The 20,741-nt window shown below is 41.6% G+C and overlaps 3 protein-coding genes across 3 annotated transcripts in view; 1 reads left to right on the top strand and 2 right to left on the bottom strand.

Annotated features, from left to right (window-relative positions):
- The window catches only part of ERMARD (ER membrane associated RNA degradation), a 44,501-nt gene extending 33,994 nt beyond the window's left edge, over positions 1-10,507 (bottom strand). Inside the window, exon 1 of the mRNA XM_086318783.1 lies at positions 10,364-10,507. The gene's annotated coding sequence lies outside the window, so the exon portion shown is untranslated. The remainder of the gene's footprint in view (positions 1-10,363) is intronic.
- LOC147366526 (endogenous retrovirus group K member 24 Env polyprotein-like) lies at positions 3,117-4,620 on the bottom strand. The gene has a single exon (XM_086318798.1). It carries the CDS (start codon positions 4,470-4,472, stop codon positions 3,420-3,422), a length of 1,053 nt encoding a protein of 350 aa, XP_086174924.1. The 5' UTR covers positions 4,473-4,620; the 3' UTR covers positions 3,117-3,419.
- Positions 5,245-20,310, top strand: DYNLT2 (dynein light chain Tctex-type 2). The gene is made up of 4 exons (XM_086316181.1): positions 5,245-5,253; positions 13,716-14,090; positions 18,657-18,815; positions 20,025-20,310. Exons 1-4 carry the CDS (start codon positions 5,245-5,247, stop codon positions 20,133-20,135), a joined length of 654 nt encoding a protein of 217 aa, XP_086172307.1. The 3' UTR covers positions 20,136-20,310.
- Positions 20,311-20,741: the final 431 nt, after the last annotated feature.

Below are 20,741 nucleotides of genomic sequence, written 5' to 3'. Positions count from 1 at the left end.
AGTGAGGAGATGGAATCAGTAATCAAAACCCTCCCTAAAACAAAACACTAGGACCAGATGGCCTCACTGGTGGGGTCTGCGGAATAGTAAAAGAATTAATGCCAGTCCTTATCAAACTCTTCCAAAAAATAGAGAAAGGAATACTTGCAAACTAATTTTCAAGGCCAGCATTACCCTAATACACAACCAGCCAAGTTTACAATAAGAAAATTATAGGCCAGTGTTCCTGATGAACATAGATAGAAAAATCCCCAATAAAATACTTGCAAACTGAATCCAACAGTTATTAAAAAAAATAATATATGAGTATCTTTATGAGTATGCTGTTAGCTATGGGCCTTTGATGTAGAGATAGAGCCTTTATTATGCTGAGGTACATCCCCTATATAACCACTTTGTTGAGAGTTTTTTTCTTTAATCAGAAATGGGCACTAATTTTTGTCAAAGCTTTTTCTGTATCATATTGCTTACTTTGCAGATGTTGAGCCATCCTTCAGTCAGTTCAGTCGCTCAGTCCTGTCCGACTCTTATAACTCCATGGACCGCAGCACTCCAGGCTTCTTGTCCATCACCAACTCCTGGAGCTTGCTCACATGTCCATCAAGTTGGACAACCAACCATCTCATCCTCTGTCATCCCCTTCTCCTGCCTTCAATCTTTCCCAGCATCACGTTCTTTCCCAGTGAGTCAGTTCTTTGCCTCAGGTGGCCAAAGTATTAGAGCTTTCAGTTCAGTTCAGTCGCTCAGTTGTGTCCGACTCTGCAACACCATGAACTGCAGTGCGCCAGGCCGCCCTGTCCATCACCAACTCCGGAAATCCACCCAAACCCATGTCCACTGAGTCAGTGATGCCGTCCAACCATTTCATCCTCTGTTGTCCCCTTCTCCTGCCCTCAATATTTCCCAGCATCAGGGTCTTTTCAAATGAGTCAGCTCTTTGCTTCAGGTGGCCAAAGTATTGTAATTTCAGCTTCAACATCAGTTCTTCCAATGAACACCCAGAACTGATATCCTTTGGGATGGACTGGTTTGATCTTGCAGTCCAAGGGATTCTCAAGAGTCTTCTCCAACACCACAGTTCAAAAGCATCAATTTTTCAGTGCTCAGCTCTCTCTATAGTCCAACTCTCACATCCATACATGACCACTGGAAAAACCATAGCCTTGATTAGACAGACCTTTGTTGACAAAGTAATGTCTCTGCTTTTTAATATGCTGTCAAGGGAGGGGGGAGGGAGGGGGGTGCAGGATTGGGAACACGTGTACACCCGTGGCGGATTCATGTTGATGTACAGCAAAACCAATACAATATTGTAATTAGCCTCCAATTAAATAAGTTTAAAAAAAATATGCAATCTAGGTTGGTCATAACTTTAGTTTAAAGGAGTAAGTGTCTTTTAATTAGACCTTTAGCTTCAGCATCAGTTCTAAAGAATATTCAGGACTGATTTTCTTTAGGATTGACTGATTTGAACTCCTTGCAGTCCAAGGGACTCAAGTCTTCTTCAACACCACGGTTTAAAAGCATCAATTCTTCACTGCTCAGCTTTCTTTATGGTCCAGTTCTCACATCCATACATGACTACTGGGAAAACCATAGCTTTGACTAGAGGGACCTTTGTTGGCAAAGTAATGTCTTTGCTTTTTAATATGATATCTAGGTTTGTTTTCTTGCAAGGAGCAAGCATCTTTTAATTTCATGGCTGCAGTCACCATCTGCAGTGATTTTGGAGCCCACGAAAATAAAGTCTGTCACTGTTTCCATTGTTTCTCTATCTATTTGCTGTGAAAAGCATCACTACAAACAAAGCTAGTGGAGGGGATAGAATCCCAGTTGAGCTATTCCAAATCCTGAAAGATGATGCTGTGAAAGTGCTGCACTCAATATGCCAGCAAATTTGGAAAACTCAGCAGTGGCCACAGGACTGGAAAAGGTCAGTTTTCATTCCAATCCCAAAGAAAGGCAATGCCAAAGAATGCTCAAACTACCGCACAATTGCACTCATCTCACACACTAGTAAAGTAATGCTCAAAATTCTCCAAGCCAGGCTTTAGCAATACATGAACCGTGAACTTCCTGATGTTTAAGCTGGTTTTAGAAAAGGCAGAGGAACCAGAGATCAAATTGCCAACATCCGCTGGATCATGGAAAAAGCAAGAGAGTTCCAGAAAAACATCTATTTCTGCTTTATTGATTATGCCAAAGCCTTTGTGTGGATCACAATAAACTGTGGAAAATTCTGAAAGAAATGGGCATACCAGACCACGTGACCTGCCTCTTGAGAAATTTGTATGCAGGTCAGGAGGCAACAGTTAGAACTGGACATGGAACAACAGACTGGTTCCAAATAGGAAAAGGAGGATGTCAAGGCTGTATATTGTCACCCTGTTTAACTTATATGCAGAGTACTTCATGAGAAATGCTGGACTGGAAGAAACACAAGCTGGAATCAAGATTGCTGGGAGAAATATCAATAACCTCAGATATGCAGATGATACCACCCTTATGGCAGAAAGTGAAGAGGAACTCAAAAGCCTCTTGATGAAAGTGAAAGTGGAGAGTGAAAAAGTTGCCTTAAAGCTCAACATTCAGAAAACGAAGATCATAGCATCTGGTCCCATCACTTCATGGGAAATAGATGGGGAAACAGTGGAAACAGTGTCAGACTTTATTTTGGGGGGCTCCAAAATTACTGCAGATGGTGACTGCAGCCATGAAATTAAAAGACGCTTACTCCTTGGAAGGAAAGTTATGACCAACCTAGATAGCATGTTCAAAAGCAGAGACATTACTTTGCCAACAAAGGTTCGTCTAGTTAAGGCTATGGTTTTTCCAGTGGTCATGTAAGGATGTGAGAGTTGGACTGTGAAGAAGGCTGAGCGCCGAAGAATTGATGCTTTTGAACTGTGGTGTTGGAGAAGACTCTTGAGAGTCCCTTGGTCTGCAGGGAGATCCAGCCAGTCCATTCTGAAGGAGATCAGCCCCAGGATTTCTTTGGAAGGAATGATGCTAAAGCTGAAACTCCAGTACTTTGGCCACCTCGTTGGGGATTTTTCTCCCCGGGACTTGGAAGCTGAAAGAAGATGAACCTGAAAGAAGGACACTTGGACAGTCTCTGGCAAGGACTGGCAAGTTTATTTCTGCAGTCAAGCTTTTTTATAGAAGCAGGAACAAAGAGCTTAAAGTATATGGTCAGCAGAGTGCATACGGAGTTAACACATAATCAGTAAAAACATTTCAAGGACAGCGTGCTCTAAATGACTCATGGGCTTATCCCACAACCCGCTTTCACAAGTAACATCCCTATTAACTCTTGGCGCCGAGCATAACCAAAGGCAGGAGATGTTTTTCTGTCCGCAATGCAAAGCCAGGTATTTCTGGCCCTTCGCCATTTTCCCAAGGACTTTCTCCTTTTACGGCTATTTTGCACTACGCTTCCCAACATATCCTCCTTTTGTTTTCAAATTAAGCATGGCGGCTGCTAGTTGGACTCCATTGTGGGAGGCATGGAGTCTTGAGTAGACACTTCTGTATCCCATAATCAAGGACAAAAAGAGCAGAGTGATTAATACATATATAAAAATATTGCTTCCTGAAAGCCAAGTTCTAGGGTCTAGAGATGATAGGGTTTTGGTTAAAGTATCATAGAATTGAGTGCTATACAATTCCCTAGGTACCCTAACTTGAAAATTAGCAACTTGTTGTTTCAACAAATTGATGTCTAAACTTGAGTTATTTGTGAGATCCTGCAAATGCTCCTTAACCTTATTCCAAGGATATTCAGTGCTATTATAGGGCATGTTAGTCAGACAAAAAGAAGTAAAATTCCAGTGACAACGTATATGTGTTTGGAAAGCCAGTTGCTGCACTTGATCTCCTAAGTGGATACCCACAGTTTGTAACTCATTCATTCGTGTTTGTAACTGCTGATCTATTTGAGCTTGTCGAGTCCAAAGATCATGAGAGTCTTTGTGCCAAGCAGTGATAAAATCATGATTTTGTATAGAATTATGTAAAGCCATACCAGACAAAGTTCCTACAGTCACAATGGAGATAAGGCTTAAGATGCCTGCAATAATCCACCCAATGATGTGCTTAGATCGCCTAAGCCCAGTTTTCAACAATACAGAAAGAAATATAGAATCAGTCCAAGGCTCAATTAAGTTTATGGGAAGCCATAACTCAGATCTTTGTTTAACTAGCGCAATGCTAGCATTGTGATATGAAATGGTGTGATTAAGGCAGGTATACAATGCACATGCAGTACAATTGACAATTTTGGCTGATAAGTCAATATCAAAATGCCCTACAATAAACAAGTACGGAAGGTGAACACACGACTGAATATAGCCAGTACTATTGTATAGGAAGGTATAATTAGAAGGACGAAACACACCCATAGTCCCATAAACACTAGCAAAGTGCTCTAAGGCTGCTGGAATTTTCCAAATGTGCCATTGCTCTGGCCCCATAATGGGGACAACAATCCTGGGTCGTGGGGGTGATAAGCCCCCGTTATACCAATTCAGCAATATGTCCTTATCAGTCCAGAAACTTGTCTTAGATTTATGAAAGCCTCCAATGCTTTATCTATTAAACCAGGAGCAATTATGATGTTCCTCTTGCTCTTCAGTGTCTGCTCAGCCTGACGAGTCATGTTTTTTCACTTGAGCCCATGTCGGGTAAGGATTCAGACGATGGCGTTTCCTCATTGGCTCCTCCAGGGTCATTGATGAGACCCTTCGCGTCAACTTCATCACTTCCCAAGGGAGTCCAGTCTTGGGGTCCTTCTCAGTAGCGGACATGGCAAAGGGGAACCCAGATTTCCTCTCCATCTGCAATGACAAGACCATAACCCTTGCCTAGGAGTAGTAAGATTCCTGGCAACCACTGATTAAATTGCTTATACCATATTGGTGTATTGATTTCTAATTTGCTGTTTTTGTCTTCTGTAAAATGTCTATCTGCATGAGTGTCAGAATTATTTTTTGTTAAGTTTAGGTAAGATAATAGTAATTGAGGGTTCATGGGATAAGAAGTGTATCTCCTCTTCCATATTCCCCTTTCTGTTTTAATAAATGAGTTTTAGAGTGCGGTGGGCTCTTTTCAATAATGGCTTGACCCTGAGGATTATAGGGTATTCCTGTAATGTGTGTTATGCTCCATTCTGATAAAAATGAATGAAATGAATGCGAGGTGAATACAGGTCCATTGTTTGTTTTCAAGACAGAAGGAATCCCCATGATGGGGAAGGTGAGTAAGAGTGCGGAAATGGTGTGTTTGTTGGATTCTGAAGAGACAGGTACTGCCCAGATAAAGCCTGAAAATGTATCAAGTGAGACAAAAAGCAAAGAAAATTTTCTTAAGGAGCAGTGAGTGAAATCAGATTGCTAAAGGGAATTAGGTTGTTGCCCCCGGGGATTAACTCCTGAAATCGTAGTTTGTAAGCGCAGAGGGGTGCAGACATCACAGGTTTTAATAATATGTCGTGTTTCAGTGAGAGGAATAGGGTATTTAGAGTGCAATCTGTTAGCATTGGTATGAAGATTAGCATGTTCGTCATTGGCAGATGTAAAAATGGGAGCTATGAGCCTGTCAACAGCATCATTTTTTGCGACCAGAGGGCCAGGTAAACCTGAATGAGCACGTATATGTGCAATAAAGGAAGGTTCCGTACGTGAGCGAATTGAAGCCTGAGTCTGTGGAAAGAGAGTATATAATTCTTCATCTAGGTTGTATAAAAAGGCGCTAACAAAATCAGGAAAAAGGGAAGCAAGGTATTTGGAATCAGTATATACGTTGAAGGATAATGGTTGAAGTGACAAAAGAGCATATAAAGCATACAACTCAACTCTTTGTACTGAAGAATAGGTGTTGGATAATTTCTCTTTGATATCAGGGCCGACAATCCCTGCTGTGCCTTTCTTGTTGCCATCAATGAATAGGTGGGTGCATTGGAAATAGGCTGGGATGCAATGATATTAGTTACAATGAATTTAGTACATTGTAGAAAGTCCTGTAATTTTCTTTTTGGCAAATTAAATGAGATAACATTTTGAAAATCACTTAATTCCATTTGCATGGTCAGGTTATACTGTAAGGCAATTTGCAATTCCTGTTTTGTCAAGGGAATGTGTATTGCATATGGATCAAATCCAGTCAAAGTTTGTACATGGCTTCTTCCTGACAGAATTAAGTGCCCTATTTTCTCAGTATATGACACAATTTTTTTAGACTGTTTAGTGTGTAAATATACCCATTCTATTGGGCTATGTGGAGCTATAATTGCAGTGGGCAAATGTTCAGCAGGGAATATATATAAAGAAACTGGTTGATCATAATCTAGCCAAGTTGAAAAAGATTGTTGAATGCATTTCTCCACTAAGGCCAGTTCTTCTTTGGCCTCTTTTGTTAGTTGCCTAGGGCTATTAGGGTCAGGGGATCCCTCTAAAATTTTAAATAGATTTTGTAAGGCATAGGTGGGGATGCCAACAGATGCCGCAGCCAATTAATATCTCCTAGCAATTTTTGAAAATCATTCAGCGTGCGTAGAGAATGCACAGAAATTTGAGTTTTTTGAGGTTTGATTTTAGATTCTTCCATAACATGTCCTAAATAATTAAAGGGTTAAATTCAATTAAATAAATTGAATTTTATCTGGTGCTACAAGCAGGCCATGATTTTGAAAAGTAATAGTAACTTCATTATATAACTGTTGTAAACAGAGTTCAGATTCCATAGAGAGAGGTATATCATCCATATAATGAATTATAAACACAGTACGATACTTGTCTCTAATGGGTTGTAATAAAACAGATATGAGATATTGGCAAATGGTAGGGGAGTTCATCATTTCCTGAGGTAGCACCTTCCATTGGAATCTTTTAACAGGAGCCATGTGATTTATAGAAGGAACTCAAAAGGCAAAACGTTTTCTATCTTTAGGGTGCAAAGGTATAGTAAAAAAGCAGTTTTGTAAGTCAATGATAACTACAGACCATCCTTTGGTACCATAGAAGGGGAGAGCAATCCGGGTTGTAAGGGCCCCATAGGTGACATGGTATTACTAACATTTCTTAAGTCTATCAACATTCGCCATTTTCCTGATTTCTTTTTTATTACAAAAATGGGAATTCCATGGGGAAAACGAAGGTTCTATATGAGCTTTTTGTAATTGTTCATTTACTAATTGTGTAAGAGTTGCCAATTTTTCTTTAGTTAGGGGCCATTGAGGTGTCCATATTGGGGTATCAGATTCCCAATTGAGAGGCAGAGGTGTTAATTCAATGGCCCCCATTAAAAAGGTTCATTTAAAGAAATTGTGGCTTTCGTTTGTTCAAGAAAATCCCATCCCCATAAATTGATAGGGATATTAGTAATATATGGTTTAAGATAAGCTACAATTTGATCAGGGCCATACACTTGCAAATAGGATGCACTGACAAAAGTTTTTGTGGCATCAGCTTCACCCACTCCTAATAGTCTAGAAGGAGCCACAACCTTACCCCAATCAAGGGGCCATTCTGCAGCTCTAATGATTGAAGTGTTAGCTCAGGTATCTAACATGCCTGTGAAATTTTTTCCCCGTATGTGTAAAGTAAGCATGGGTTTCTGATGTTCCTTTAATAAGGTGGATAGTGCAGCAGTAAGGTTGGTACTGCCAAAGCCTCCTTGCTGAACTTTATCAGATGCCTTCATTGGTTTAACATATGGCAAAAATAATAATTGTGCGAAACGTTCCCCTTTTTGTAAGTATGCATTTCCCGTTTTCATAACATTTACCATAACATGTATTTCCCCTTCATAATCTTCATCCACAACACCAGTCAATACCACTAAACCTCTCACTGTGCAGCTACTACATCCCAAAATCAGTCCCATTGTCCTGAGTGGAATTGGGCCGTAATATTCAGTGGGAATTTTGTGGGGGTTGTATAATTCTATTAGTTCCATATCATAAGGACTAGGTGCAAGCACTCTTAGATGTAGCTGCTTGTAGCGTCATAACGTTAGGTCCTCCTTTTGTAGTGGGGCTAGAGAATGACCCCTTTATCAGTTTCCCTGTTGTTTTTGTTGTGCACTGGAGTTCAAGGTGTTTCCATCCTAATCAAATTTAGGATGACATTCATTCAGCCAGTGGAACCCCCTTTTACATCTTGGACATACTCCTGGGGGTCTCTTCTTATTAGAAGTAATATTATTTTTTCTGGCCTGTGTTGGCATGCAACATTGTTTTTTCATATGGCTGGGCTTCCCACAGTTAAAACATTTGGCATTAGCAGCTTTCTGAACATTAAAGATTTCCAGTGTTGCCAATTTTGCTCTATGGGACATAGATCCGATGTCCCTACATGCTTTCAAATATTCCATGAGAGCGCCAGTCTCTCGAATTGGTCTGAGCATGGATCAACATTCCTCATTAGCATTTTCAAAAGCAAGTTTTTTTTAAATAATATTTTGTAAAGTCACATCCTTAATAGATTTCTCAATTGCATCCTTTAATTTTCCTATAAATTGAGAATATTCCTCTTCATGTCCTTGAATAATCTTAACAAATGAACCATCAGAGTTGGTGCTATCAACCTTTGCTTATGCCCTGCAGGCAGTTTCTTTAATGAAATGTAACATCTGAGGGGTAATATTAGCTAATTGCACAATCATATCAGCCATGGCTCTTGTTCCAGTGAGCATATCATAGGTTAAACTGGCAGGGTTACCATGAGATTGCTTGTCAGTCATCAGCTGTTGGGCCTCATCATTAATCCGTATTTGCCATTGCAGTAATTGTTGAGGATTTAAAATCATCTTTGCTATTTGAAAAAAAAAATCATATGGCATCCAATGGCCAGCCCATCCTCCAAGAAATTCTATACAGTATGGAGAAGTAGGTCCATACAGAGTTCATGCTTTCTTAAAGCTAGACAACATGCCCAAATCTAGATTAGCCCAAGTATTTTGGCCTTGGGCAGGTTGATTAAATTGAATTGGGAAAGCGAAAGTGCAAGCAGTTATCTCCCGAGGAGGAGTGAAATGATTAGTATGAGCAAAGTTAGCAATTGCTGTTACAGGCGGAGCAGAAGGAAAAACCTCAGATTTGGGCTGTCCATTGAATGAAATGACTTCTGTTCTAAGTGGCTTCAGTTTTGACATGTCCTGTATATATATGTCTCTAAGTTGTTTTTCTAAGGATTGTGTCTGATTGAGCATAACATTCTTATATTTCAAAGCACCTTGCATATCTTGTTCCTTAAGCTCATATTCATGTAAAGATCGAATAGTTTTTACTTACAAATCAACGTTATGCCCTTCAATTTGTTCTATGATAGCCCGTATGAGTGACCATGTAACCCTTGCTGATATGCTCCCAAAATATTATTTTTAACCCTTTTCTATATGTCTAGATTGAGTGTCCCCTCTTCTGGGAACCATGAATTGTTCCAGTAAAATATGATAGCAGTTGTTCAACTGATCTCTTGAAACATTAACACCATTTTGTTTCAAAAAATGATGCATTATTGATGTTTTTTTTTCTAATTTTATTTTATTTTTAAACTTTACATAATTGTATTAGTTTTGCCAAATATCAAAATGAATCCGCCACAGGTATACATGTGTTCCCCATCCCGAACCCTCCTCCCTCCTCCCTCCCCATACCATTCCTCTGGGCCGTCCCAGTGCACCAGCCCCAAGCATCCAGCATCGTGCATCGAACCTGGACTGGCAACTCGTTTCCTACATGATATTTTACATGTTTCATTGCCATTCTCCCAAATCTTCCCACCCTCTCCCTCTCCCACAGAGTCCATAAGACTGTTCTATACATCAGTGTCTCTTTTGCTGTCTCGTACACAGGGTTATTGTTACCATCTTTCTAAATTCCATATATATGCGTTAGTATACTGTATTTATGTTTTTCCTTCTGGCTTACTTCACTCTGTATAATAGGCTCCAGTTAGACATTTCTCCAAAGAAGACATACAGATGGCTAACAAACACATGAAAAGATGCTCAACATCACTCATTATCAGAGAAATGCAAATCAAAACCACTATGAGGTACCATTTCACACCAGTCAGAATGGCTGCGATCCAAAAGTCTACAAATAATAAATGCTGGAGAGGGTGTGGAGAAAACGGAACCCTCTTACACTGTTGGTGGGAATGCAAACTAGTACAGCCACTATGGAGAACAGTGTGGAGATTCCTTAAAAAACTGGAAATAGAACTGCCTTATGATCCAGCAACCCCACTGCTGGGCATACACACTGAGGAAACCAGAAGGGAAAGAGACATGTGTACCCCAATGTTCATTGCATTATTGAAATGAAAGGAATTTTACTGCTATGTTGCCCCATCCTGCTTACCTTTTCTGCAGGGGCTCGTCGCTTTGTTCAGCCTTCCTCTCAAGTCCCTGTTCGGGCGCCACTTGTTGGGGATTTTTCTCCCCGGGACTTGGAAGCGATGAACCTGAAAGAAGGACACTTGGACAGTCTCTGGCAAGGACTGGCAAGTTTATTTCTGCAGTCAAGCTTTTTTATAGAAGCAGGAACAAAGAGCTTAAAGTATATGGTCAGCAGAGTGCATATGGAGTTAACACATAATCAGTAAAAACATTTCAAGGACAGCGTGCTCTAAATGACTCATGGGCTTATCCCACAACCTGCTTTCACAAGTAACATCCCTATTAACTCTTGGCGCCGAGCATAACCAAAGGCAGGAGATGTTTTTCTGTCCGCAGTGCAAGGCTGGGTATTTCTGGCCCTTCGCCATTTTTCCAAGGACTTTCTCCTTTTATGGCTATTTTGCACTATGCTTCCCAACACTCACGCGAAGAGTTGACTCATTGGAAAAGACTCTGATGCTGGGAGGGATTGGGGGCAGGAGGAGAAGGGGACGACAGAGGATGAAATGGCTGGATGGCATCACTGACTCGATGGACGTGAGTCTCAGTGAACTCCAGGAGTTGGTGATGGACAGGGAGGCCTGGTGTGCTGCAATTCATGGGGTTGCAAAGAGTCCGACACGACTGAGCAACTGATCTGATCTGATCTGATCTGATGAGACCGTGTGCCATGATCTTAGTTGTTTCAATGTTGAGTTTTAAGCCAGCTTTTCACTCTCCTCTTTCACTTTAATCAAGAGGCTCTTTAGTTCCTCTTAGCTTTCTGCCGTAAGGGTGGTGTCGTCTGCATATCTGAGGTTATTGCTGTTTCTTCCAGCAGTGTTGATTCCAGCCTGTATTTCATGCAGCCCAGTATTTTGCATGATGTGCTCTGCATGTAAGTTAAATAAGCAGGGTGATGAAGTGCAGCCTTAACATACTCCTTTCCTAGTTTTGAGCCAGTCTGTTGTTCTGTGTCCAGTTCTAACTGTTGCTTCTTGACCTGCATACAAATTTCTTAGGAGGCAGGTAAGGTGGTCTGGTATGTCGAAAATGTTCTAGTTTGTTGTGATTCACACATTCGAAGGCTTTAGCATAGTCAGTGAAGAAGACGTTTTCTGGAATTCTCTTGCTTTCTCAGTGATCCAGAGGATGTTGGCAATTTGATCTCTGGTTCCTCTGCCTTTTCTAAATCCAGCTTGAACATCTGGAAGTTCTTGGTTCACATACTGTTGAAGCCTAGCTTGGAGAATTTTGAGTGTTACTTTGCTAGTGTGTGAGATGAGTGCAGTTGTGCAGTAGTTTGAACATTCTTTGGCATTGCCTTTTTGACCTTTTCCAGTTCTGTGGCCACTGCTGAGTTTTCCAAAAGTGCTGGTATTTTGAATGCAGCACTTGAACAGCATTATCTTTTAGGTTTTGAAATAGTTCAGCTGGAATTCCATCACCTCCACTAGCTTTGTTCATAGTCATGAATCCTAAGGCCCACTTTGCACTCCAGGATGTCTGGCTCCAGGTGAGTTATCACATCATCGAGGTTATCTGAGCCATCCTTGCATTCCTGGAATAAACAGGCATCCCTGGAATAAATTCCATTCGCCTGTTCAAATCCTTCAGTGGTTCCTCATTGTTCTGGGAGTAAGTTTCAACTTCCCTTTCATATTCTACTTAGTCCTACATGATGCCTTTTAAACCTTATTCTATTACTACTATTTTCCCCACTCTAAATAATTCATACATGCCAAACACATGTTTATTCTCAGAAAATGTTAAGTACTTTGTCCTGCCTATTTCCTGTTCCTATTAGACATCAGCCCAAACTTTATTTCAGAAGAGACTTCTCCAATTATTCAGTCCAAATTAAACCCTCATGGTGAGTTTCTATCAAGTCATATTATTTTATTTGTGTAGCAATTACCACTATTTTGGAGAAGGAAATAGCAACCCAGTCCAGTATTCTTTCCTGGAAAATCTCAAGGACAGAGGATCCTGGCAGGCTACAGTCCATGGTGTTGCAAAGAGTCAGACATGACTGAATGACTTCACTTCCTTTTCCACTAGAAGGATAACTCCATGGATGCAGACTTTTATTATGAGTTAATACAAGTAAAACAATTCTGGTTGTTATAATGAAGTTCACCACTGTAACTTCAGACCATAGAGTACTTAACTGTGTGTGCATGCTAAGTCACTTCAGTTGTGTCTGACTCTTCCCAACCCAGGGGTTGAACCCACATCTCATGTTTCCTGCATCTGCAGGCAGGTTCTTTACCACTAGCGCCACCTGGGAAGCTCCCATTCCTAACTGAGGTAAAAGTGTTAATTGCTCAGTCGTGTCCAATTCTTTGTGACCCCATGGACTGGAGCCCACCAGACTCCTCTGTCCATGGGATTTCCCAGGCAAGAATATTGGAGTTGGTAGCCATTCCAGTAGATCTTCTCCAGGAGATCTTCCCATCCCAGGGATGGAACCCATGTTTCTTACATCTCCTGCATCGGCAGGCAGGTTCTTTACCATTAGTGCACCTGGGAACCCCATACTTAATCACGCTGCTGCTACTGCTAAGTCGCTTCAGTCGTGTCCGACTCTGTGCGACCCCATGGACTGCAGCCCACCAGGATCCCCCGTCCATGGGATTCTCCAGGCAAAGTACTGGAGTGGGGTGCCATTGCCTTCTCCGTACTTAACCATAATAGCCACTAAATAAATAGTTCTTTAAGGCAGGTTGAATGTTATCAAATAAATGTTGAATGTCAAAAGCATGGAATGACATATATACCAAATATACCACTTTTGTTGTCTTTTCAATTAAAACTTAAGAGTAAACAAATGTATTATTTATTCAAAGATAAAATAATTAAAATTATAAGAAGGCAATAAAGGATAATATTTTCATAATGTCAGAGAGAAAAGTGAAAGTGAAGTTGCTCAGTCGTGTCTGACTCTTTGGGACCCCATGGACTGTAGCCTGCCAGGCTTCTCTGTCCATAGGATTTTCCCAGCAAGGGTATTGGAGTGGGTTGCCATTTCCTTCTCCAGGGGATCTTCCCAGCCCAGGAATTGAACCCGGGTCTCCCACATTGTAGGCAGACACTTTACCCGCTGAGCCACCAGGGAAGCCCCAGTGCCAGAGTAGGGAGCCTGAAAGGTTTTCCTTACGTAACTGTCTTTCAGCCACTCAGTTGCCCTCTCAAAGGCCACTCTTGTTTCTAGTTCTTCCGCGTCTTCCATGGATGTTCTAAACCTATGCATTCAAATTTGTGTTTGTGTGTTTTTGTGTTTATAGATAGATAGATGACACCTGTATATTTTTTCTCCTTGTTCAAGTTGATAGCCAGGCTTGACTCTAGGATTTCGCAACCACATAATCATAGATGTCTGTTGTAATGGATTTCCAAGCTTTGTGTCAGCCCTGTCCCACTGCCCCAGGGTCCTTAAAACTGAAATTTCATTATGGAATTTAAAAAATCATCTTTCTCTGTCCCTCTCCTTCTCCTTTCAGTATGCACAAATTTTAAGAGAAAGACTGAGAGAATCCGTTCATGACGTTCAGTATGTGGAGCCTCCATTTGGTGACTCGATTGCTGATCTAGGCACAGAATGGAAGACCGCCCTGGCAAAACTGAAGGTTCCCAATTCATACAGAATGGAGCCACGGAGAAAACCCCAGGCCCGCTCAGTGGAAGCGAAAGTCCAGCAGATGCTAAAGGTAGGTCGGTAGGCACACATGATAGCAATATCTTAATTTGGGGGATGTGACGAACCATGTTAAGATTTATGGCAGTATAGTTACTCTGACTGATTTTTTTTTGTAGCATTTGCCTCTGAAAGTACTTTGTAGTCATACTGAATACTCTTCATGTTGATGCTATGATTAAAGCTAAATCAAAAAGAATTTCTTTTGGTATTTCATTTAACAGTTCAGTTGCTCAGTCGTGTCTGACTCTTTGCGACCCCATGAATCATGATGTACTCTGCATAGAAGTTAAATAAGCAGGGTGACAATATACAGCCTTGACTTACTCTTTTCCCAATTTGGAACCAGTCTGTTGTTCCATGTCCAATTCTAACTGTTGCTTCTTGACCTGCATACAGATTTCTCAGAAGGCAGGTTGGGTGGTCTGGTATTCCCATATCTTGAAGAATTTTCTGCAGTTTGTTGTGATCCACACAGTCAAAGGCTTTAGGATAATCAATGAAGCAGAAGCAGATGTTTTTCTGGAATTCTCTTGTTTTTTCAATGATCCAACAGTTCAGTTCAGTTCAGTCGCTCAGTTGTCTCTGACTCTTGGTGACCCCATGAATCGCAGCACTCCAGGCCTCCCTGTCCATTACCAGCTCCCAGAGTTCACCCAAACTTAGGTCCATTGAGTTGGTGATGCCATCAAGCCATCTCATCCTCTGTCATCCCCTTCTCCTCCTGCCCCCAATCCCTCCCAGCATCAGAGTCTTTTCCAATGAGTCAACTCTTCGCATAGGGGGCCAAAGTATTGGAGTTTCAGCTTTAGCATCAGTCCTTCTAAAGAATACCCAGGACTGATCTCCTTTAGAATAGACTGGTTGGATCTCCTTGCAGTCCAAGGGACTCTCAAGAGCCTTCTCCAACACCACAGTTCAAAAGCATCAATTCTTCCGGGCTCAGCTTTCTTCACAGTCCAACTTTCACATCCATACATGACCACTGGAAAAACCATAGCCTTGACTAGATGGACCTTTGTTGGCAAAGTAATGTCTCTGCTTTTGAATATGCTATCTAGGTTGGTCATAACTTTCCTTCCAAGGAGTAAGCATCTTTTAATTTCATGGCTGCAATCACCATCTGCAGTGATTTTGGAGCCCAGAAAAATAAAGTCTGATACTGTTTCCACTGTTTCCCCATCTATTTCCCATGAAGTGATGGGACCAGATGCCATGATCTTTGTTTTCTGAATGCTGAGCTTTAAGCCAACTTTTTCAGTCTCCTCTTTCACTTTCGTCAAGAGGCTTTTTAGTTCCTCTTCACTTTCTGCCATAAGGGTGGTGTCATCTGCATATTTGAGGTTATTGATATTTCTTGATTCCAGCTTGTGCTTCTTCCAGCCCAGCGTTTCTCATGATGTACTCTGCATCTAAGTTAAATAAGCAGGGTGATAATATACAGCCTTGACGTACTCCTTTTCCTATTTGGAACCAGTCTGTTGTTCCATGTCCAGTTCTAACTGTTGCTTCCTGACCTGTATACAGGTTTCTTAAGAGGCAGGTCAGGTGGTCTGGTATTCCCATCTCTTTCAGAATTTTCCACAGTTTATTGTGATCCACACAGTCAAAGGCTTTGGCATAATCAATAAAGCAGAAATAGATGATTTTCTGGAACTCTCTTGCTTTTTTGATGATCCATCAGATGTTGGCAATTTGATCTCTGGTTCCTCTGCCTTTTCTAAACCCAGCTTGAACATCAGGAAGTTCACGGTTCACATATTGCTGAAGCCTGGCTTGGAGAATTTTGAGCATTACTTTACTAGGTGTGAGATGAGTGCAATTGTGCGGTAGTTTGAGCATTCTTTGGCATTGCCCTTCTTTGGGATTGGAATGAAAACTGACCTTTTCTGGTCCTGTGGCCACTGCTGAGTTTTCCAGATTTGCTGGCATATTGAGTGCAGTACTTGAACAGCATCATCTTTCAGGATTTGAAATAGCTCAACTGGAATTCCATCGCCTCCACTAACTTTGTTCATAGTGATGCTTCCTAGGGCCCACTTGACTTCACATTCCAGGATGTCTGGCTCTAGGTGAGTCATCACACCATTGTGATTATCCATAAATTATTTATCTTTCAGGTTCCGTGTTTCTCCCATATATGAAGGAATGAGTGAAAAATAAAACCCATATTGAATATGTGCAAAAACCTGATTCATGACTACACTAAACATCCTAAGAATAGGAAATCCCCAACTTTTGTGTGGATTTTCTTCTTCATTAAACAAGGTGGAATCTGAAGTTCATTTAAGACAGTTGTTTGAAACTCAGACACATGTTTTCAGGCTAGTCCAACAAAGCTTCTTCAATTTTACAGTTGATACTGTAATACCAATATTAATTATACTAGTGTTTGTGTCTGAAGGCTACATTGTTCAGATGGAAAGAATCCCCTTCACCATCTTTCCTAATAAAGGGCCAAATTAAAAACTTTCAAATTTCAGAATGTTTGTTTAAGGGGCCACCTTTTTGAATCCCCTTTTCACCTTTGGGCATCAGGCACCCAGGAGATTTCTGACGGCCAGGTTCCCACCGTGGGATTCTACCCTGCCTAACCCCCCTCCAAGGGTACTCCTTGTTTAACATTACCTCCCCCGCCTCAAATGTGCAAATGAATTCCCTTAGTAATAACTGATGTAAGCTAGCTGTTGGGAAGAAGGCGTGCATTTAACTTCTTTTGTGTATATAATATAACGTGTGCTCGTGTGCTTAATTGCTTAGTCATGTCCAGCTGTTTGCAACCCCATGGACTATAGCTCGTCAGGCTCCTCTGTGGGATTCTCCAGGCAAGAATACTGCAGTGGGTTGCCATTTCCTTGATTTACATCCCCTTAACTGTATCAGAATTAATTCTTAAATGAATATGTTAATACAGAAGAATATTTAGGAAACCCATTTCCCCCACCTCCCTCTACCACCATAGACATAGATACATTTCTAAACTGAAGTAATAATAACCAGATAATATTCAGAAACTATATTATCGCTCATAACTTGGAAATAAATTCAACTCAATACAGTAAAATAATTATTAACCCTGTGGCCTAACAGCAGGCATTTTGGTGTGTCTCTCACTTGGCCCAACAACACTGACTGAGTTCAAGTTTATTTGGTATAGCAGAATTTCATGTTGTGCTTACATGTGATCATTTACGGAACTGCATTGAGCAGAAGGGGCTTGGAACAGCTTATTGGATATGTAGGGGGAAGGCTGTGGTCACAAAGAGGCTAGGGATTTTCTTTTGTGTTTAGGGGACATTATCACCATTCTAGACACAGAAATAATATACACTGCTGGAGCTTGTAGGTATCTTCCTATAGCAACTATTCATTAATTGTTAAAATGGAACATGTATGTATTAATAGAGAAAGCCTGGGACCTCTTAGGCAAACTGAGAAGAGAATGGATGTTGCTAAGTGTCCAAAAGATTGAGCTAAATGCCTGAGGGAACTAAATGCTTCTAGACCCAGTTCAGATCCAAAAGCCTTCTAGAAGGGAAGCACAACCAAAAAATGGGTAATTTATTTGGTTTTATTTGCCTGTAAAATTAGCAGGTAGGCATCCATTTATCGTTAGAACCTAGAACATTGGTTAGTTTGTCATTGGTCTCAGTCAATTAATCAAAGGCAGGTGCCACCTGCTCACCAGCTGGTCCAAGTCTGCTTGTGGTTTGTAGAAAAATGCAGAGCTTCATGGCCCACATCTGTCTCCCCACTCCCAGCTATACATTAGTTTACTGACAAACATGATGAGCAGTCTTTGACTTCCATATTACTCATCTGGAGGTCACAGAAAAAAGCAGTACAGTGAGCAGCCATAGGGACAGGATTAGAAAGAAGTGGCCTTTAACTGAGGGAGACAAGAAGACAGGGATAGGGAGTTCGTGGAGGTCCAGTGGTTAAGACTCCATGCTCCTAGTGCAGGGGGTGTGAGTTCAGTTCCTGGTAAGGGAGCTAAGATTCCACAGGCCGAGTGGCAAAAAAACACCTTGTGTCTCCCTAATAAATGTTTGGCAGAGTAACCTAGTAAAGGAAAACTTAAGGATTGCTGCTGCTGTTGCTAAGTCGCGTCAGTCGTGTCGGACTCTGTGCGACCCCACAGACAGCAGCCCACCAGGCTCCACCGTCCCTGGGATTCTCCAGGCAAGAACACTGGAGTGGGTCGCCATTTCCTTCTCCAATGCATGAGAGTGAAAGTGAAGTCTCTCAGTCCTGTCTGACTCTTAGCGACCCCATGGACTGCAGCCCACCAGGCTCCTCCATCCATGGGATTTTCCAGGCAAGAGTACTGGAGTGGGGTGCCATTGCCTTCTCCTAAGGATGGCTAATGAAGAGCAATTGAACATAATTTTAAAACCAAATCAAATTTTTTTCAAAATTGTTATTGAAATAAATTGGTAAGCATATCAATCATTTAATATCATTTGGTTAGAGATATGTGTATGTTTCCAAAAGCTGCGTATATTAATTAGACACATTTTCTACTTCAATTTTTGTTTAAAATTTGAAAATTAAAATATCTTTCTTAATTTTTTTAAAGGAAAGTCTTCAAGATGTCAAATATGACGACAAAGTCTTTTCTCATTTGTCACTTGAATTAGCAGACCGCATATTGTCATCAGTCAAAGAATTTGGATACCACCGTTATAAGTTCATTATAAAAGTATTATTTATTCAAAAGACAGGTCAGGCAATCAATGTAAGTACCTCCACGTGGGAGCATGGTGGGAGGACTTGGCCCAGGGAAGGCTGCTGCCCACAGGACAGTCACCAGGCTCCCAGGGAGGAGAGAATTCTACCGCATCCACCTGCACACTTAGGGAATGGGGAGCTTCCAGGTGGACAGGTGGCCCCTTGGGGTGGTCTGGAGAAGGGGAGGTCATCCTCTGATGCCTAAACAACAAGAAGGAACCAGCCGTGCTAAAGATCAGGCAGCAAGTCCCAGCAGAGAAAACATGGAGTGCAAAGACAACACGGACTTGACTGATAACCAGAGAGACTGGGGTGTATTTAGGCAGCCCCACCCCAGAAGTGAGCAGCTTGTGACACCAGTCACGTGCTTGCTTATTGTCCTGTGGGTCAGCTCAGTCTGGATGGGCTGGGTGGACTTTCTTCTGGCCTCACCAGAGGAAAGTGGTGCAGTTTCAGCCATCTGGTGATGCAGCTGGCCCAGAGGTCCCAGACAGCCTTGCTCACAGTCGTGACCGTTGGTTCCCCTGCACAGAAGCCATCGTCCTCCAGAGGAGGAATGGTGTCCTTACACAGGGCTCCTCGCAGCATTCCAGAGGTGAGAGCAGAAGACTTCCTAAGGCCTCTCTTGGAAGCTGCACAGCATCGCATTATTTTGCTCAGGGCAAGTCCCAAGGTCAGTTCATATTCATGGGGTGGAAAAGCAGACTCAACCTCCTGAGGGGAGAAGCTCACCACAGAAAAATCAGATTTTGTGTGGCTTCGTACATGAAGCAAAAGAGTTAGGATTTCTCTAACAGCCTGCTTATAGGATCAGTACCATTTCTTCATTTCAAGACAAGACCCTAACAAACTTTTGGTTGAAGATCTTCGGTAGAAAGGATAATGCCTGACTATGGAGTGTGACAGCATGGTACTGCACGCAGAACCCCTAGACTTGAGTCACAGAGCGCCTCCTCTTCTGCCCCGGGACACACACTGCTAAGGTGGTCTCTCTGTGTTAGACAACTTACCCTCTCCAATAAAGAGAAGATGGGCCCAGGAAGCATCACTATTAAGTCTTATCAGCAAAGGGAAAATTGGACAAACTACTTTTAAAATAAAACTTCCTAAGATAGTGAGTGATGCAACTTCTGAAGAAACCAAACTTGTATAGATTAAAGAATCACTTTTTAACATGTTTGATCTGAAATGGGCCTTCTGAACATTTCTGTCCTAGATTGCCAGCAGATGGATCTGGGATGTGGCGTGGGACAGCTGGGTTTCCGCGAAGCATGAGACGGAAACTTATGTGGCGTTGGTCTTAGTATTCGCTCTCTACTGTGAATAGCTTGTTCCATGGACCAAAGAGTGTTTACTTCTAAACTTTCCTAAAATACATGAAAATTTATAGACTTGTGAACTTCATGGTAGTTTTGATTAACTATATTCTTGTATCTCCAATTGAAGCTTCTTAATTGTATTCTTTTAACAACAAACAAGTAAAAGCTGGATTTTTACCTTTATACTTACTAGTTATCATATTTATTAACATTGTATTACCTCAAAGTGGAGAAGGCAATGGCACCCCACTCCAGTACTCTTGCCTGGAAAATCCCACGGACGGAGGAGCCTGGTGGGCTGCAGTCCATGGGGTCGCTAAGAGTCAGACACGACTGAGCGACTTCACTTTCACTTTTCACTTTCATGCACTGGAGAAGGAAATGGCAACCCACTCCAGTGTTCTTGCCTGGAGAATCCCAGGGACTGGGGAGCCTGGTGGGCTGCTGTCTATGGGGTCACACAGAGTCAGACATGACTGACGCGACTTAGCAGCAGCAGCAGCAACCCCAAAGTATAAGAAGTATATGCATATTCCTTTTTCATATATACGAATATTTATAGTGGATTATGGAGAAATTATCACTCTTGTTTTGTTGTTGTTCAGTCACTCAAT

The sequence above is a fragment of the Bos grunniens genome, chromosome 9 (assembly GCF_055505025.1).
Source record: "Bos grunniens cultivar Pamir isolate PY7600 chromosome 9, Bosgru_T2T1.0, whole genome shotgun sequence".
NCBI lineage: Eukaryota > Metazoa > Chordata > Mammalia > Artiodactyla > Bovidae > Bos > Bos grunniens.
Note: the sequence above shows the minus strand (reverse complement) of the source record. Positions and strands in the feature narration are given on the sequence as shown.

What these genes read in the sequence shown, in the direction of transcription:
- DYNLT2 (XM_086316181.1), top strand. An exon ending in AAGTCCAGCAGATGCTAAAG is followed by an intron (nt 14,091 to 18,656) that starts GTAGGTCGGTAG and finishes ATTTTTTTAAAG; the next exon opens with GAAAGTCTTCAAGATGTCAA. An exon ending in AGACAGGTCAGGCAATCAAT is followed by an intron (nt 18,816 to 20,024) that starts GTAAGTACCTCC and finishes TTTCTGTCCTAG; the next exon opens with ATTGCCAGCAGATGGATCTG.
- LOC147366526 (XM_086318798.1), bottom strand. Translation starts at nt 4,472, where the DNA reads ATGGGGCCAGAGCAATGGCACATTTGGAAAATTCCAGCAGCCTTAGAG.